This window comes from Danio aesculapii, chromosome 21, assembly GCF_903798145.1.
Source record: "Danio aesculapii chromosome 21, fDanAes4.1, whole genome shotgun sequence".
NCBI classification, from domain to species: domain Eukaryota; kingdom Metazoa; phylum Chordata; class Actinopteri; order Cypriniformes; family Danionidae; genus Danio; species Danio aesculapii.
The window spans coordinates 30,574,079-30,593,247 of NC_079455.1; the positions used below are offsets into that span (position 1 = coordinate 30,574,079).

At 37.1% G+C, this 19,169-nt stretch overlaps 1 protein-coding gene across 1 annotated transcript in view; it reads left to right on the plus strand.

Moving 5' to 3' along the window:
• Positions 1–19,169, plus strand: part of arrdc1b (arrestin domain containing 1b) — a 74,569-nt gene that overhangs the window by 43,974 nt on the left and 11,426 nt on the right. Inside the window, exons 2-4 of the mRNA XM_056446299.1 lie at positions 6,828–6,938; positions 15,342–15,392; positions 18,189–18,343. Coding sequence (XP_056302274.1) covers positions 6,828–6,938; positions 15,342–15,392; positions 18,189–18,343 — 317 coding nt within the window. The remainder of the gene's footprint in view (positions 1–6,827; positions 6,939–15,341; positions 15,393–18,188; positions 18,344–19,169) is intronic.

Consider the following 19,169-nt stretch of genomic DNA (forward strand, 5'->3'; position numbering starts at 1 on the left):
GCACTGTAAAGGGTTGTCCTGCTGTGTGTATTTCGGCATTTGAAACTTATTTATTTAAAATAAGTCTCTTGTTATTGAAAACACTGATAATTTGTCATTTATGACAAGCAAATTTTACTTTGTTATAAACAGCAGGCACATACAGAAGGGGGGTTTTGGTGCTTGAGCACCTGCCCTTTTTTCTCTCTGAGAGAAAGTTCCCCTTAAAATGAAAGTGTTGCAATCAACCAGTGCCCCAATCGTTAACCAGATTGGTTAACAAGCACCAGTTTTGCCTTCAATTTTTTTTTTTTAAACGAACAACCAACTTTCTGTGCTAAAGTATTTTCCCTGTGTGCCATTCTACTATGCTGCTGTGGAGTAGATGTTGTTTGCGGCACAGAATGATGATGCATGTCGCTCAAGGATTAAAGTCACATCAATTCCTACATAACCGTTCACACTGCGGTCACATTGCAAAACATCATATCTGTGTCTGATTTAATACTGTCATTACCTGAGTCACATGTGGGCAAAAAATCTGATTCAGGTCACATTTTGCTGCAGGGTGAACGTAGCCTATGAAACTTTAACATTTTGCATCACTTGCAAAGCTCATGCTTAGACACTGAGAAAATTTGCATTCGCTTTTTCAAACTTGTGATCTTTCTAGAGAAACTGTGCGTCTCAAAGCTCAAATATTGTCTGTTTTATCCAGATATAAACAGGTGAATCCAGAGCAGCTGTTGTATCAAAGTTACAAAAATATTAATGTAATTTTTTTAAGTCTCTTTCATCTCTCACATTCTGCTTTTATTGAATACAATGCAAAATCTGATGCACCAAGACTGCAGGCTTGTGTAAAATCTTAAGAGTTGGTTAAATGTTTAAAGAACGTTGCTTCATGAGTTGCATATGAGAGTGAAACTAATGATGGTGTTTGCTCTGCCGTGCTGCTTTGAGTCAATCCAGTTGAGATTCCTTGGGCTTTACCCACCTCTGGCCCATTACATAATCAGATCTGCATGTGGTCACATGGCTCAGTCAGTTTGTCTCTTTTCACTCAAAGTCAGATTTGTGCATGCGCTGTGTATTTGTGAATTGCCTGACTGGGTCAAGTTAGGTGTTTAGGTTTGTCTGCGTATTAAAGCGGACAAGTTATGCCTGGTGTGCCCAGAATGTGTCAGTAGCTATGTTTTCATCCCCTAATTTTATTACAGGTTGGAATTACAAATTTAAAACTGCGTAATGGCTGAGATGTGCATACATTTTGAAAATTATGTTAGAAAAAAGACCCATGGTTTCTACTTCCTCCTCAGAAAATCCCTTTTTTATTTCTATTAGTTAGTGACAGTTACTTTATGACTCACTGGATGCAAACGGTGCTTTATACACAAATGTTTTATGTGATATTTCAGTTTGCCGCAGAAGTCTAATTTGAATTTTTGGATGAAAACATAGCTTCAAATGAGCTGATGCTTTCCAGAAAAGGGCGGAGCCTTTACATGCTAAATTCTAATATTCCAGAAACAACAAAACAAGTGAATCTTTTACAGCCAGAATATCAGATATCAGTTCATTCATTCGTTAATTTTCTTTTCGGCTTAGTCCCTTTATTAATTCGGGGTCGCCACAGCAGAATGAACCGCCAACTTATCCAGCACACGTTTCAGCACCGAACTCACCGCTGTTTACTGAGTATAACCACATCAGTGAATCAATTGTATGTTAGCTTATAGACAAACTAGCTAGTCAGTGGGACTTTGCAAAGCTCCAGTGTCATTGTATCTGTGTTTACACTGAGTAAACAGCGGTAAGTTCGGTGAACTGATGACCTTCAGAGCAAATCACAGTTATTTCTGTTGAGCTGTGTTAAGAACGTGCTCAACAGTGCAAATGTTAGCGGGAAATGGACGTTTTTTTAAATTTCAGTATCGATTTGTACCAAATTCCAGTAACGTGGCAATCCTATTTGTTAATAGCAATAGTGAAGAGAAGCCTTACATGTTCAAACATGAGTTGGATAATGATGGAGATGAAGAAGTTTTTCTAGATGCACCTTTACATTTTTAAATGTAAATAACTGATAGATAAATTATGTTGTAGAGTAAAGTTCTGTAATGTGCTGTGCTGGCAAATAAACAATACACTATTAGTAAAAAGAGTAATAGAAAAGTCTGTTACCTTACCATACAGTGCATACGAAATTGTCTGTATTAATTATGATGGTGTTTTTGTTAATCACATTAATGTGTAGATTAAGGGAAGTAATTCCAACGTCAATAGGGGAGAGATCTTTTTTTTCCACATGCTTTCACAGAAATGTTTACCAAAACAAAGTTACTGGGTTGTCCTTTTTCACGTTTTTTGACTTGACAGATGCATCAGAGACCAGATGATACTGTAGGACTTAAACACAGAAAAATCTGATGTTTATTAGGGTTGTTCCGATACCGATACAAATATCGGAATGCCGATACTGCAGAAATTCTGGTATCGATATCTGCAAGTATTTGAAACCATAAATTGTATTTCTTAATATTTTATTAATGCATAATTCTGAAGCACACCGTAAATGTATTCTGTCAATTTATACAGGGCTAGTAGTATACATAACTCTACAGATACAGACTCGGGTATCGGTTCAGTATTCGGTATCAGGTGATAACCGGAGCTTAGGTATCAGAATCGTTATTGGAAAGGGAAAAGGTGTATCGGAGCATCGCTAATTTTTGTGATATGTCTCCTTTAGTTTTGAACTAAGGACTGTTTAAGTGCATACAAAATGTTAAAATGTTCATCTATTTGTGGCACAACAGTGGTAAAAGCACCAATGCATCAGCCATACACATGCAAATCTCTTGTCTGCGTCTTGTGACCTTGACCTCTAGGCTAAAATGGTCTGATTTGAGGCTATTTATTTATTTTTTTGAGGGGTTTAATGTTGGTCTGTCTGGGTTTTGTACATTCAGGTGTCTTTTTGTTTCTGGGTGCACCCTGATAAAGCCTGCTTGGAGAGCTTAGCATCAAGTAATTGTGATGCAAATAAGGAGAGCTGTTTCTCCACAATGCTTCAGACAATGGGGCTTTTCCTTCTGAGTGAATATTTAATTGGTATGGAATGTCTGTTGAGCTTACACAGAAATCAGTTGTTTGGTAAAAGGAAAATAGTCACCATTCCTGTTCTGTGTTTGACATCAAGAGCACGACATCGGATCTGTTACTGGGAAAATCCACAGCAATTAGACTTGGCAAACATGTCCCTGCGTCATTTCTTCATCTTGAATGGTAGAGAGTTTATAAGAATTTCTGAAGGTGTGGAGGAAGTTTTGCCAGCCTGTTTCGGGAACAGCCTAATCAGAGGTCGAACAGGTATGAGCAGGAATGTCAGATATGAATAGATTTTTATGGTTATCTTTAAAGTGCACCTATTATGGTTTAAGAAGGTTTCATATTTTGGTTTTGGGAGTCCCTAATATCAGGCTGATATGAATAGAAGGTTGAAAAATTTCTCATTGTTTACACTTATCATAATATTGTCTTAAAATATGCATATATTTGACCTTTTTTCTGTATTTACTGTACATTACTGGATTATGGTTTATCAAGTGTTGAAGGAATAGACCGTGCTATATGTGTTATCCCAATGCAGGAATGTTCTAATAACGCACATAAAGTGTGTGTGCGTGCGTGCGTGCGTGCGTGAAACTCAACCCTCACCAATAACCTATGGCACATTTTGAATGTCAAAATGCCTCGTTAAGTATGATTTATATGTTTTGAATTATGAGGACACGGGTACAGTATGTCCTCATAAACCACCTTAATTCGGTACAACTAGGTTATACCCACTTTAGGGTTGTCCGATTAAATGAAATCGTATCGTAATCACGATTTGGACATGCCTGATTTCTAAATCGCCTTACAGCACGATTTTCCCATACTATACTGTTTGAACCTATCATGACACAGCGCTCCTAAACAGAGCGCAAGAACAACAAACTGAATAGCCTGCGTATGCAGGAATGATGAGTTCACCACAGGAGGACTTGATGCCAAAAATGTCATCATCTGTGGTATGGGATTAAGTTACAATGGATAAAAGAAGGCAAGAACCAGGTCATTTGTAAGTCAGTCATATATTGCGTCTAAAAGCACGTGGAAAGCGTTAGCGCATCACTTCCTTCAACATTTTCAACGTGCTTTGAGGTCGCTCCTTTGTCGTTTCTCCGTGACCATCAACCGTTTTCTCAGAGGATGACAAACTAACAAAACATTGCTGAAGTTCCCATACAAGTTTTATGTATGGAGAGAATTAAAAAGCACTTGGTGTTCGGGCGTCTTGTGTTTGTCTGAGTTAACTGTAATCGATCGGTCAGACAGATCAGTCCGTTCTTGTTATGTGACTTGTAGGCATGGGACGATAACCGTTTTCAAGGTTTACTATGGTTTGGAAAAGTCAAGGTTTTAAAACTGCCAAAAATTTTTGCTATACCGTTCCTACGGTATATGTAAGTTTTTTTTTTTAATGTTTTTTTTTGTTGTTGTTTATTTTGGACAACAGTATCTCCAGCAGAAAAGATATCCAAAGAGGCTGTTTTATTTAGCCTGACATGTTTACTGCTCCAAAATATTTAAAATGTTTCTCAAAATAAAATATATTATGTTCAAAGGGGAAAAAGTAGCAGTTTTTTTACCCAGACATTTAAAAAGAATATATTATAGAGCAGTAATCACAATACCGTGGTACCGTGAAACCGTGATATTTTCATCTAAGGTTATCATACCGTCAGAATCTTATACCGGCCTATGCCTAGTGACTTGCGAGTTGTGTGTGACTCGCGTGTGGCATTCTAAAAAGTTACATGTAAAGTTTCTCTGAGAAGAGATGTTTTTAGCTCGGTGCACCTGGCATACGCGTGCGTGCCGCTCTCAATATGTGCACGCAATCCACACGCCTCCATTGGAAATAATGAAGTTGCAGGCAAAAGACGCATTATGTGAATGGTTTATTCATGGCAGCATCACAAAGAGGTCTATGATCTATGCATGACAAAAGAAATCTGTGAACAAACATGCAACTATTTCTGATATTTGGTCAAGCAGAACATTGGAGCCTTATACTGAGTTCAGACTGCATGATTTTCAAAGTAGTCGTGTCACAGATGTTTTCACACTGCATGACTATCTGGGCTAGCGTTTTGTCGCTGCTTTGTTTACACTGCGAGATGGATCGGCGACAGAGGGTTTCACACTGCATGACTTTACAATAGGAAGAATCATCAACAACTTTGTCCAAACTACGTCTCACAGCCAAAAACACATAGTATATCTTTTGTTATTAACTACATAATCACAAAGAAGCCTTGAATGGGGTAGAAAATGTACATATTTGCTCACCTGGGTTTAAAGGGAAATATCAATTTCTCCTCAACATTTTTCTTTTTTTGACCCATTTGTGATATTGCTCCGATGACATGTCAAACAGACACTGGTGCTCCAGCCAATTTTCCACTAGTTTTTCCTCCATTTCTTGGGTCCAAATAAACTGAAAGTGAGCACTTTTAACTCCCCCAACCTCCCTCTGGCCTGCAGATACCCTTATTAGTGGATACTGCTCTCTTATTGACTGTAGGTGATTGCCGATGTTATTTTTAGTCAAAACTTATTTCACACGGCATGATTTGAATTGCCGACAGGTCCAGATATTTAGCATGCCAAATATCTCACGGGCATTGGAGACTCATCTGCGTTTCTCTCAGATTGCGTCTTTGATAGTTCACTTTGACTATGTTTACATGGACATCAGTAATCAAATTATTTGCCTTAATCTAATTAGGACAATAATAAGATTAAGGTGTTTACATGAGTTGCTTTTTGAATGTTCCTTTCATGATCCCGTTTTACATGTTATGGCACATAATTCGATTAACGTCATCGCGTCACCAAGCTATCCACATTTCCTCCGGAGTTTCAGGTGTTTCATTTTTAATTTGTCAACTTTAACTGCAGTTTGGTACTTTCACTTTCATTCAGGAACATTTCATGCATGCCCCCCTGACAAACGAGATATTGGATGCGACTATGAACTGCTGACAGAGTGTTGTTTTAATGGAGTTTGATACCGCATGCTAAATGGGAGAAAAAACTTTCCGCATTTGGCGATGCAGGTTTCTGTGGTCTTCACTGACTCGGTAGGTGCAGATAATAGTGTCAGACTAGTGTGTAGACTATCCTGTTGCAAAATGCGCTGAAAAGTCCTACATGATGGTAATAGTTTAATTAAGGTGTTTACATGTCTGTACTGCACTTCAATAATGCGATTAAAATCGGCATACTCCACGTCTTAATTCCTTTTCTCATTCCATTTTACCTTAATCGAATTAAATTAATCAAAAATCGCTGTTTACATGGTAGACTATTAATCAGAGTATTGTCTTAATCGCATTAAGATCGAATTATTGGTGTCCATGTAAACGTACTCAGTGTGTGATTGTTACTCACGTGAATGAGCACCGATTTGCCTGTGATTTTGGGCATTTGTCTGCAATTTCTCAAAACCTGTCGACGAGTCAAAATTGGGGCTAAAACCGTGCAGTCTGAACTCGTCATTACTTGAGTTAGACAGATTCAGTCTGTCTGTGACAAAATCATGATCTCAATATTGTTCAAGAAAATCGTGATGGGTTTCTTTTGGCCATATCGCACGGTCCTAACCCACTTCATTATTCATTTTTGAGTATGTCCTCATAAACCACATAAACAAGTACACACATACCCAGAACTATTTTATATCTCCAATTGACATGACGACAAATTTAATTGTGTCCTTTAATTGTGTTTTGCAGCCATTAAAGTCTGCTGTGTGGGATCGTGTGGCATCTCGTCCAAGCTGAATGATGCATCATGGATGCTTGAGGAAAAGTACTTGAGCAGCACACTGTCTGTGGCGGATAAAGGTGAGAAGACCAGTGTCCATTCATCATCTCATTCAGATTTAACCCTCATAAAGTCTAAATATTCTTAAAAGGGCTCCAATTCCAAACTGTCTTCATTGTCATGACATTCATTTTACTCCATCAGCAGTTTGTGTCTGTCTAAAAGATTTGCTGTTTTGAGAATGAGTATTTCTGGTTTCTTCCTCTCTGTCTGAATGTTTCAGGTATCACATAACCTTGTAAGTAGGTTAGATATGAGATTTTCCTTGAAATGGGAAGTGTTTCATTTGTCTTCTTTGAACAGACAATGTGATAATATTAGCTGACCTGTTGTCGTTGAGATAATGTTTAAAGTGCTATAAGATATATCAGGGAAATGGATGTTTTAGAAAATTAAGTTGTGGCGCTGGCTGCCCTGTTATCTGTCAGCATAAAAAATGTCTGTTTTAGCCACTGAGAAACGTTTGCAACAGGGCTCTGCTAATGAAGGTAATTGTGTACGTTTGAGGCAGGATAATCTGTTTGTTTAAACACCAGCAGACAGAGAAAATGTGTTAAAACGTTCTATATTATTTTAAGGTATATGTTTTGTTATACTCTGAACTGTCTTAACTGCCAGTGGTGTGAAACATTTCCTAGTTTACTAAGCACAAAACTGCTGTAAAACAACACAGATATAACCATTTACTGGACACTTGATGCTTAACATACAGATTTTGACCGTGTGTGTTTTCCTGTTGGTCTTTTAAAAAAGTATTTGTTAAAGAGTAATAAGCAATAAACCAAGTCAGCATGCCACAAGGCCAATCACATCATTAAAAGCATTAATATACAGCAAAAATAATAAAATTTAACTTTAAATCACTAGTTTTATATGTATCCACTGTTTTAAGATTGAGTTGTTCTTTAATGGCTTGTAAATTATCATTACCAATCACTTCCCTATATAATAAAAAAATGCAAATGAATAAAAGCCAGGCTCAGACATTAAAATATATATTTTTTATATATATAATAGTCAGATTGTGCAGTTTTGACTCTTAAATCCTTGTCATGTTTGTAGGCAAGACGCATCTCAGACTACATGTTGCTTCCCAGCAATTAGTCATCTTCTTTAGCAATGTGCATGATGTCATTAAGAAAGTAAACCTAAGTACAGATTCCTGTAAACAAGAGCATAAAAAACAATGACTATTAAGGACGCTTGTTTTATAGGGGCTTTCTTCATTTAATAATTCCACCTATCTGCACTAATACCATAGTATTTCATTTTTGCAGCCTTCATAATTCAGTTCAATTCAATTCAAGTTTATTTATATAGCACTTTTCACTATAATAACTGTTTCAAAGCAGCTTTACAAACGGTACACATTTTTGCATTACAATCAAATTCGGAAAAGGTTATTAGCTACCATAACTTTCTTAATTACTAATAACTTTAACTACTGTAGTAACTAATAGCTTTAACAGTTAAAGTTAATATAAATATAGTTAACCTGCAGTTATATAGCATATGGGTGATGTGCATGTGTACATGTTTAATGGAGTATAGGGCTGCACAATATATCGTTTCAGCATTGATATCGCAATGTGATCGTTCGCAATAGTCACATCGCGAGTATACGCAATGTTGAGTTTGTATTATAATTTATCATTTTCATGCATTTTTATTGCCTGTGATTGTATAATGACTTTAAAAGCATTCATGTATAAGAAATTGTACCATTTGTGACATTAAAAATGAATAATTTTATTGTATTATTTTTATTTTTAATCATTTTTAATCAGTCACTCTACTTGAATATTGTTAGACTCTAAAAACAATAAAGTACACTTTACTCGAATTGTATCTTGTTCTTGATTGTATTTATAGATTGTTATTCATGAAAACATTCACAACACATTTAAATACAGAAATGCACTGCAAATAGCACAGAGCACAACGAAAATTTGTCGGGACCCCAAAAAGTTTATAGATAGTTTATTAGATTTTATGGAGATGCAAATAGCAAACATTAATTCATCGATCTCTGTCTAAACACGTGCATGAAAATACTCACAACACATGCAAATACACAAATGCACTGCAAATAGCACAGACAACAATGAAAATGTGTTTGTGGACCCCAAAAATTTTATAGATTGTTTAATAGATTTTATGGAGATGCACTCCCACTGCAGAATTATCCCAATTAATCTAACATTACAAATTCTTTCCAAATAGAGAAATTAAGTCATCCGGTGAAATTGGATTCATATCGCAATATAAATCGCAAAATAAAAAAAAAATTGCAATGATAGACTTTTGCATTATCATGCAGCCTTAATGGAGTGTATTTGTTTATTGAGTGTATGTGTTGTCCTTGAAGTCTTCGATGGTTGGCATCATCTCTTCACAGAACTTGGATCTCATTTAAGGGGCGCTACACAATCTCTAGAGGCCTCGGGATGGGCATCCCCAGGTGGAAATAGAGAACAAAGAAAATATTTAGCGGAGCTGCTGTTCTTAATGCATTTGAACAAGAGATATTTAACGTCAATGCGAAAATGAAGTGCTATAAAATAGCAGTTATATAAACAAACATAGAAACAAACATGTATAACAAAGAAGTATTTCTAGCAAACTGCCTGTGCATTAAGACAGGAGAAGTGTGTCCTACGGGTGGTTTGTCAAGCCCACTCACCTGCATGGAGCACACTCCCACATCATGCAGTTATGTGATGCATTGCATGTATGCTTTGCTAAAAGATAGCTCTTTAATGTTGTTTTGAACTGAGAGAGTATATCGTAGCCTCAGACATTAGCAGGAAGGCTATTCCAGAGTTTTGGAGCCATTTATGAGAATGTTCGACCTCCTTTAGTGGACTTTGCTATTCTGGGTACTACCAGAAGTCCTTATAAATATTTATTTTTAATATGATAGAACCCATCACGAGGGATTGGGAGCAAATATAGTTAGTTTTCTGATGGTCCAGACATGTCGTGACATTCAACATAAAACTATTAATTCTTGCACCTGTCAGCCACCATTGTTTACCAGTCACCACAACACTCTTTGCTAAACTGATCATGCCAAAAGTGGAATAACATTGTTTATTCTGCACCTACATTACATGAAAAAGATTTTCTGATGGTCCAGACTTGCCGTTATGTTCAGCACAATTTAAAAATATTAATTCTTGTGTCCTGTCAGCTGTTATCGTTTTCCAATCACCATGACACCCTTCGCCAAACAGATCATACCAAAAGTGGAATAGCATTGTTTAGTCTGCACCTACATTACATGAAGAAAGATTTGTATGAAAGTTTCTTGCATCATTCCTAATTTCAAAAGAGTGTTGAGTGTTTTCAAAATATGTTTAAAAGCTTGGCATTTTGGCAAGAATTTCCTCTTTCCCTCCTTTCTGCGGTATCTCTCTGTCTTTCACCCCTGTGTTCAGGTCACACAGAGTCAATATGTTCGGCTGTGCGTATGTGTCCTGGCAGGTCATTTCCAGTCAGAGTGCTTGTAAGTTCATTTGCTCAGGCTTGTCCTGTGAACCCTTTTCCAGGAGACCTTTTAACAGCCCAGCCGTCTGAATCAGCATCAGGGACAGATGTGCTCTACTAAGGCCTGCAGGCCAATGGAGATGCCAAATGCCTGCCAGGAATTAATGCTGTCTGCCCATTAAGGGTTCGAGTTCCACTCGTCTTGGCTCAGCAACACTGTTGGACAGTGCGGAGGAGGTGGATCTAGATGATTTTACTCCTCTGAGATTTGAAAACTGGGTGTTGTACTTCTGTAAATGATATATCAGTTAGATGTGTTTATAGCATTCCAGCATAGACATGAGCGCTGACACATTGGCCAGGTGTGGCTCTGACAAATTTAAAGGGGTAGCGCAGACAAAATTGAAAATTCAGAAGCATTCACTCACCCTCATTAGGCCACGGCTGGCCTTTGACGCTATTGGTGGAGATTTGAAGTCGCTTGTGGGGATTCCTACCTTGAGGTTTCTTATGGCCCGTTTCCACTGAGTGGTACAGAAAGGGTCGGTACGGGTCATACAGTCCTTTTTTGGGACTCATCTGTATCTTTAATCCTCACCAGCACATCAAACCTCTTGTTAGAAAGTAATTTCGTCATTTCGAGTTCATAATAGTCCAAAAGATAATGATAATAGTTAAACATGGCAGTTTGTTGATGTTTTAAGTTGCTGACAGAATCATGTTTTTTTTTCGGGCTTCTCCTTTGTTTTTTCGTGTGTCACTCTCTTGTTTGTCCGTTTCTAAAAGGATCGCATGTCAGAAGCACTTCAATAATCACACGCACGTTATTATCAACAGCTCAAGAAGTTTGTTATTTCAAATATAGACGCGCGGCGAGCGCAAGCGAGAAAGTGAAACTGCTCGTGCTTTAGACGGCCTTGTAAAAACTACAGGACACAGAGTAGATATTGCTCTGCTTTTTGGCTTTGTGGCTGTTCATCAAGATGACGACAAGGTTTGTTTGAGCTTGGGTCAACCATGTCTCGTTATTTTATATATATATTATTACAGTGTAATGTCATTTTTAAAAATGGCAGTTCCTTTGTTTTCATTCTCCTGCTTGTCCACGAGCGAGTGACGCATCTCTATAAACCAGTAGCGTTCAGTTGCGCGTCTTGCTCTGCCTTTTGGTACCCTTTTGTTGTGCTAGGTACCCTTTGGTTTGCTTTTAGGTACCTTTTGACAGTGGAAACGGCCATAAAGCGTACCACACCGTACCACTCGGTGGAAATGAGCAATTAGGTAACGTTTATCACAGGCAAACGCAGGCCTGTGTTGGTCTACAACACAGAGATACAACAGGTTGCTTCAGAAGCTGAGAGAGGATCATGTTAACTCTACTGATGCTCATATTAGCTGTCGCTCACGAAAGTTGCTCATCATTTGCATGTAGTTTAAGGATTCTCAACTTTGATCTAATGGTGGCTGTCGCTCATGTAGCCGGAGTCACCAGAAGTTTATTGCCCTCCATTGAATGAACAGTCGCTTGTCGCTGTGTGACGTTCGAGTGTGAAAGGGGTGTAAGGGTTGTGCATACTGGCATGTATTATCATTTAATGGTCAGGACACACCAAGCAGACAGACGGCCATTGGGCTTCGTTGGGCTTCGTCAACCATCGGCCTTCTTTCTAAAATCACCTCGTGTCAGGTTAATGTTGGAGCTTGTTGGCCTGATTCAGCATGTAGAATTGTGTTGGTCGAGAGTTCTGATTGGTTATTCGGGAACAAATCAGACAGAGAGAGTAACGTAGTGAAGTTACATAGCAAGTAAACAATTTAAGCCAAAAAAGGTCACGAGGACGGCTGTAATTACGCTACATTTCTCATATTATGGTATGGTATGATATGGATTAATAGATTATCAGACATATTTGCACGAGGGAATCTCCACATGGTGAGTGGCAATTTCTGTGATAATGGTGCTAAATGCTGCTTTGTCTACTTGCTTGTTTGTCAGAATACAGAATACTTCCCCCTTTGCGAAGCAATAAAAAACATCCATTTGTGCAGGTTCAGAACGTGGCTGTCCTTTCAGTCGGCTTTCATCCCTGTGTTCACATGCAGCTTTTTTGGTCCAGATGCGATTCAATGCGAGGCTACAACATGGTTGGGTTTCGTTTTCCGCTAGTTGTTTGGTGTCGGCTTGGTGTTTCCCGGCCCTAACACCTCAGGACTAAACAAATCCTGCTAATATGAGTGTGGCACTTTTGTTAAAGTGCCTTGAAGCTGCTTTTGTGAATGTTCATGGCTTTTTTTCTACTTGTTAATGATATAGGATATCTCTTGTGATTATGCTTCATACTAAACAGATTTTGTTTCTCAGAATTAGATGGTTTTGTGTTTATGGCGCCAAACCAGTTTTACATGCAGAACAATATAAACTATATCAAAGATGGAGCCGGCAGCACAATAAAACTGTTTCCATGAGTTTTGCTCTTATTATTAAAGTATATCCTGTTTAACTGTATTATTTTACAAGCAAATCGCAGTGAACATCATACATTTTACCATGATTTACAGAAGACCAACTAAATTGTAATTATATTATAGATATTATGCTGTTTTAAACAGGCATGACCATTTTCAGATGTATAATCTATTGTTACATTGAATTACGTTTTTGTAGGGTTTTTACTGTAAATCATGGTAAAATGTATGATATTATATAATTAGTGCTGGGCAAATACTAAATGCGATTAATCGCATCTAAAATAAAAGCTTGTTTTGACGTAATATAAGTGTGTGTGCTGTGTATATTTATTATGTATATACAGTATAAATACACATAGCCATACATATATTTCGGGGGCGTGCGGGGGAGTGTAGGAGCGGGCCCTTGATAATGTCTCTCGGGGCCCCCTAAATGTATGGGCCCTTAGAATCGTCCTAACTTCCACCCCTAGCGGCGCCCCTGAGTGGGACCAACACCCCATCAATACACACACACATATATTATGTCAAAACAAGCATTGATTTTGGATGTGATTAATCTAAATGCAATGTATTATAGATCAGTGTTTACTCATATAATAAAACTGATATAATTTAATCTTTTACATATTATAAAAAGCAGAGGCCATAAGTATTTCTGTTTCATTTTCACAGATATTTAGCTGTTATGCTGAATAGCAATGCACATTTTCATTCATTCATTCATTTTCTGTTGGCTTAGTGCCTTATTTATCAGGGGTCACCACAGCGGAATGGACCGCCAACTCTTCCGGCATATGTTTTACGCAGGGGTTGCTCTTCCAGCTGCAACCCAGTACTGGAAAACACCCATACACTCTCTCGCATTCACACATACTCATACACTACAGCCAATTTAGTTAATCCAATTCACCGGTTTCACCTATTTTGGAGCACCAGGAGGAAACCCACACGAACATGGGTAGAACTTGCAAAAACTCCACACAGAAATGCCAACTGGCCCAGCCGGGACTTGAACCAGTGACCCTCTTGCTGTGAGGCGACAGTGCTAACCACTGAGCAGCCACACTGCCCCTACAACATTTTTTTCACCCATTATTTTGATATCTCAACGAATCATCATCTCAGTCATCTCAACTTACATCAATTATACCGACTAAACATTTTAAAATGTAGTTGAAACTTGATTAACTTATTAAAATAAGTCTTGACATTTTGTCATTACAATTTTTCCAGTGTATAAAATCCACATTTGTGAGATGTATTTGATTCAGACCCCCATTATAGACAGTTTTGAATTCAAATGGCTACTAGAAGCTTAAAGCTAAGTGTACCGTTTTGCTAGTTGTTAAGGCAGTGTTGCCTTAATCAGCCTCACTTCCTTCCTTCCAAACGCTGCCAGAATAACCGAAACAGACTGCCATTGCTGTACTGTATATCTGCTTGTGTCAGTGAATTCCCCATCATTTTCTCTAAGAGGCCTTTTCCTGTCTTCAAGGCCGCGACTTATAAACAAAAAGCAGATTTATAAAGTAATGATGGCTGGTGTTAGCCTAACTGGTTTTCTCCTCACACTTGAACTCCATTACATTTTTCAACACCCACACTACATTATTTTACTACCACATTTTCAAGTTTAGAAACAATCCTGTAGTGCATGTGGATTATTCACACGCTGGGTGACAAATTACAAACCTTTTTTTAACAAACATCAGAGGTTGGGAATGTGTTGCTTTATCCAAGCTATTTATTCCCCGTGGATGCAAATCCTTTTAGAATGTGAATGATCTGCGATGTTGTGGAAATCCCCGGTTAGAAAGCACAGGAGAGGCTTTGTTACGGCTGACGGTGTGCTTATTTACTCTGATAGGTTGTTCTGTTTGAGTCATTCTGACTTACTGGACGTTCACCTGCAAAATACACTGCTTTCTCAAGATATTGAAGGACTTCAGGATGTCTGCTGCCTAGGCTTATGTGGTTGATATTCTGGTGTATTTGATGGGTGCATTGTTGGAAATGCTGTCATTTAGGATTATTAAACAGTATTACATTGTGCAATCCATGAGAGATCATACACAGATTTGAATTTGATTAGAAAAGTCAGCCGTGTATTATATATTATGTTTGAGTGTAATGTTTAATCACTGTTTTTAATTTATTTATTTAGTTTATTCTTACCTAAATACAGTAATGTAGAATTTTTGGTGGTAAATTATTCTCAATTATTATGGGTAGTAAATTATTAAGTGTTATATTACATTACATTACAATTCATATATTATTAAAAAATGTTTGTAGTTTTATAAATGCATTCATTCAATAAATGAAGGAATGTATTTATTTTATTAGTTTGTTATATGCAGACTATACTTGTGAACAATCTAATTTATAATAGTATTTAGATATAATATTTGACATAATATTCATATATATGTTTATTTTTCTCTCTTTCTCTGCTATGACAGGTACTCTGCCACCTGGTGAACACAGCTTTCCGTTTCAGTTTCTCATTCCAGGTAATTGCTCCAGTTTTACAATTAGCATTTCAAAGCCGTTAAAGGGCATTTTCATCTAGAGAAGCGTATTGTTTTATTGCATATCTCAGATGGAGAGCACTCAGGCGTGAGGTTAAACTATGCTGAGTGTTTCTGAAGGGTGGTGAGAGGCTGGAAAAAGAGTTTAATTTGAACCTAAATTGTATAAAGTCCTCTTGTTATGTTCTGCTCCTTCGTGCACAAACATGCCCATTCATGAACAGTTAAAGGGATAGTTTTCAAAAACGAAAATCCTGCCTTCATTTACTCACTTGTTCAAAACCTGTTTGAGTTTTGCTTTCTCTGTTGAACACAAAAGAAGATATTTTGAAGTTGAAAACCTGTAACTATTGACTTCCATAGTTTTTGTTTTTCCTGCAGTGGAAGTCAATAGTTACAGGTTTTCAGCTTTCTTTAAAATATCTTTTATTGTGTTCAACAGAATGAAGAAACAACCACTTGAGGAAGAGTAAATAATGAGTACATTTTCATTTTTGGGTGAACTATCCCTTTAAAAACTATCTCTTAAAGGCAGGAAGATTCCCAGTTAAAACTGCGGGTGAAAAAAAGATCAACTAATAGTTATAACTTTATTTCAATGTTTGATTTATTACAAAAAATATATATATAAATGATTACATTTTTTTAATTTAAAGTGAAAATTAATTTAAATATGCAAATGAGATATAATTTGCATACATATTAGATAAACAAAACACAGATACAGATTAGACAAAAAGTAGATGGAGTTAGGTTTTTACAGAACTACAGCAAGAAATATACTAATTTCACAAATGAAAAGGCAAGTTTTGTATTTATAAAACTGTCAAGTCTGGTATGTGCAAGTGTCACCAATGTTTTGTTGCTCATTGCATGAATAAAAAACACATTTAAAAAAATCTGTGATTAAAAATATGTACTGTGTTTGAAATCTGCATAAAACAATAGTGCGTAGTATAATTAAGTGGCAAATTGGACCTTTTATTTAAATTAAAGGGTACCTATGATAAAAAATCTACTTTTGTAAGCTGTTTGGACAGAACTGTGTGTAGGTATAGTGTATCCACAGTAATATTGGAGTGATAGAAACCCAACAAGTCTCTTTTTAAATTTCCTGAAGGTAAAATAGGACCCAAATCCCAGTGATTTTTTTTGAGGCCCACCATAACGTGATGTAGGAGTGCGGTTTTCCCTGCCCACTAATTGATTGACAGGCGCCAAGTTTCTATAATAACATGCATACACGTCCACAGAACATTTTATTTTTTGCAAATAAACTGCGATTCAAATATTTATTCCAATTCTCTGTGATTTGTATAAGTTTTATAAGTTGAAAACATTTTTAAAACAGAGCATGTTTGTAATAAAGACAGTAAAATCGTTATCTAATTCTTAACCGATATAATCGTCATGGCCGCATGGTCTCTGTTAACGCCAACATGCATTTATGTGAGACTCATCATTTCAGAAAGGCTTGAATAGACTCCACCGCAAATACGTGAAATAAACATAATTTGGTTTTTTTGACTAATGTCCTGGATTTCAGCTTCATCTGTGTCTGTCTCTATCACTGACTGCTGTTTATCTGACTTAACGCATGTTGAAAAGCAGACACGAACATGGGATCGGTGGGCGGGTAAAACCAGCTCATTTGCATTTAAAGCCACAGGATACAAAAACAGCTACAATGTATTCAGACACCAAAATGGGCAGATTCTGGAGGCTAAAATAAATGATCTGATGGGTATTGGGAGCTGAAACTTTCCAAATGCATTCTGGAGACACCAAAAGCTTATTTTACATCTTGTGAAAGTAGTGAAATAGGTACCCTTTAAACTAAATGATTAGAAAAAGACTAAAATCTTAAAATTGACAAGTACAAAAAAATAAACTGCTTTGCCTGCAGTGTCTCTTTATTATTGGGCTCTGGTGGTCAATATAAAGCAATAAAAAATTGTTTAATAATTGTTGTCAAATAAAAAGGCCAATGTTTTATTAACAATAAAACTGTGAGGTTTATTGTGTATAGGTACCACTGAAGCATACCTGCCAACACTCCCGTTTTTCCCAGGAGTCTCCAGTATTTCAGACCCATCTCCCCTATTGTTCTGTCTCCCAGAACTCCTGGAATCCCCCTCCTCAGCTTTTTGGTACAGTCCGGCCTGAAACCTGGTGCATGTTCTGCACCAAACCCAACATGCAACCATCCCCATATCCCCAAAAAATAAATTTCACATTTATGTTTGGTCAAATAAAAAGGCAACATCAAAATTGAAAGTGAAAGTGCGACAAACGAAACTCTTAAGAGAGTATTTCGGAAGTTTTATTTACATTGATTTGCGGGGAAAGTACTGAAGTCTTGACAGGTGCATTAAAAAAGTGTCAACTGCGCCTCCTGCTGGCAGATTGTATGAACATCTGGAGAAGATTAAACTGGAATGATCGGATCAAAACGGGGATTTTCCAATCTATTAATCTGGAATGTGTCAGACATCCAAATTCAAAAGATATAGATACAGAGATGAAGCTAGTACCAGAGTGTTGTTTCATTTGAATTTCATAGTGGTTCATCACTTTTCCTGGCACCTCAAGCTTATGTTTTTGCTTTTAGGATGACAGCACTTAAAGGGGTATTGATCTGTTTTATTGATTGTGAGCTCTAACGTCATCTTGTCGTCATTCAACATTCTAGTCCTTAAATAATATTGTTGTTTTCTCTGATTATAAAAAGACGCTTTTGACAAGTACTGAATAACTCTATGTTTGTGTTTGTTGTAGCATCAGTTCCAACCTCGTTCGAAGGCCCATTTGGCAAGATTTTGTACAAAATTCGAGCTTTTATTGACACACCACGGTTCTCAAAGGACTACAAGGCCCAGCGACCCTTCTACCTTCTCAATGTGCTCAACCTCAATGAGTTGCCGGATATAGAGGTGAATAACCATTTATTTAACCGCTAAAAGATCAATATCAGGAAATGATCAAGCTTGGCTGTTATTTTTACCTCTTGTATTTTATATTGACAGCCTATCAAAGGATTGGGAACACTGTGATTTGTTATTGAATTTATTGAATGTTTTTTATTTATAATAAAACATTTATTTGAATATCACTTCTGCTCCCCTAGGCCACACTTTTTTGACTAAATAATACAATAAAACAGTAATATTGTGATTTAATTTTTTTGTCCAGCTTAAAAGTATGTATATACACGTAAAAACTGCAGGGTTCTAAACAAATCATTCATGTTGTCCCAACACAAATTGCTTAAGTTAAGTTAACTTAAGACTTTTAACAGATTTATGTGGATTGAGCATAAAAAAATTAAGTTGTCCCAATGAAATCGCAAGAATTGTGTTATTTCAGCTTATTTTAAATATATAGTTTGAATGAGCAAAAAAATAAATTTTTGAGTGTACTGTACATACTCATTCATTCATTCATTTTCTTTTCGGCTTAGTCCATTTATTAATCTGGGGTCGCCACAGCGGAATTAACCGCCAACTTATCCAGCACATGTTTTATGCAGCGGATGCCCTTCCAGCTGCAGCCTATCACTGGGAATCCTCCATTCACGCACATTCACACACATACACTACGGACAATTTAGCTTACCCAATTTACCTATACCACATGTTTTTGGACTTGTGGGGGAAACCAGAGCACCCAGAGGAAATCAACGCAAACACGGGCAGAACATGCAAACTCCACACAGAAACGCCAACTGACCCAGCCGATGCTCGAACCAGCGATCTTCTT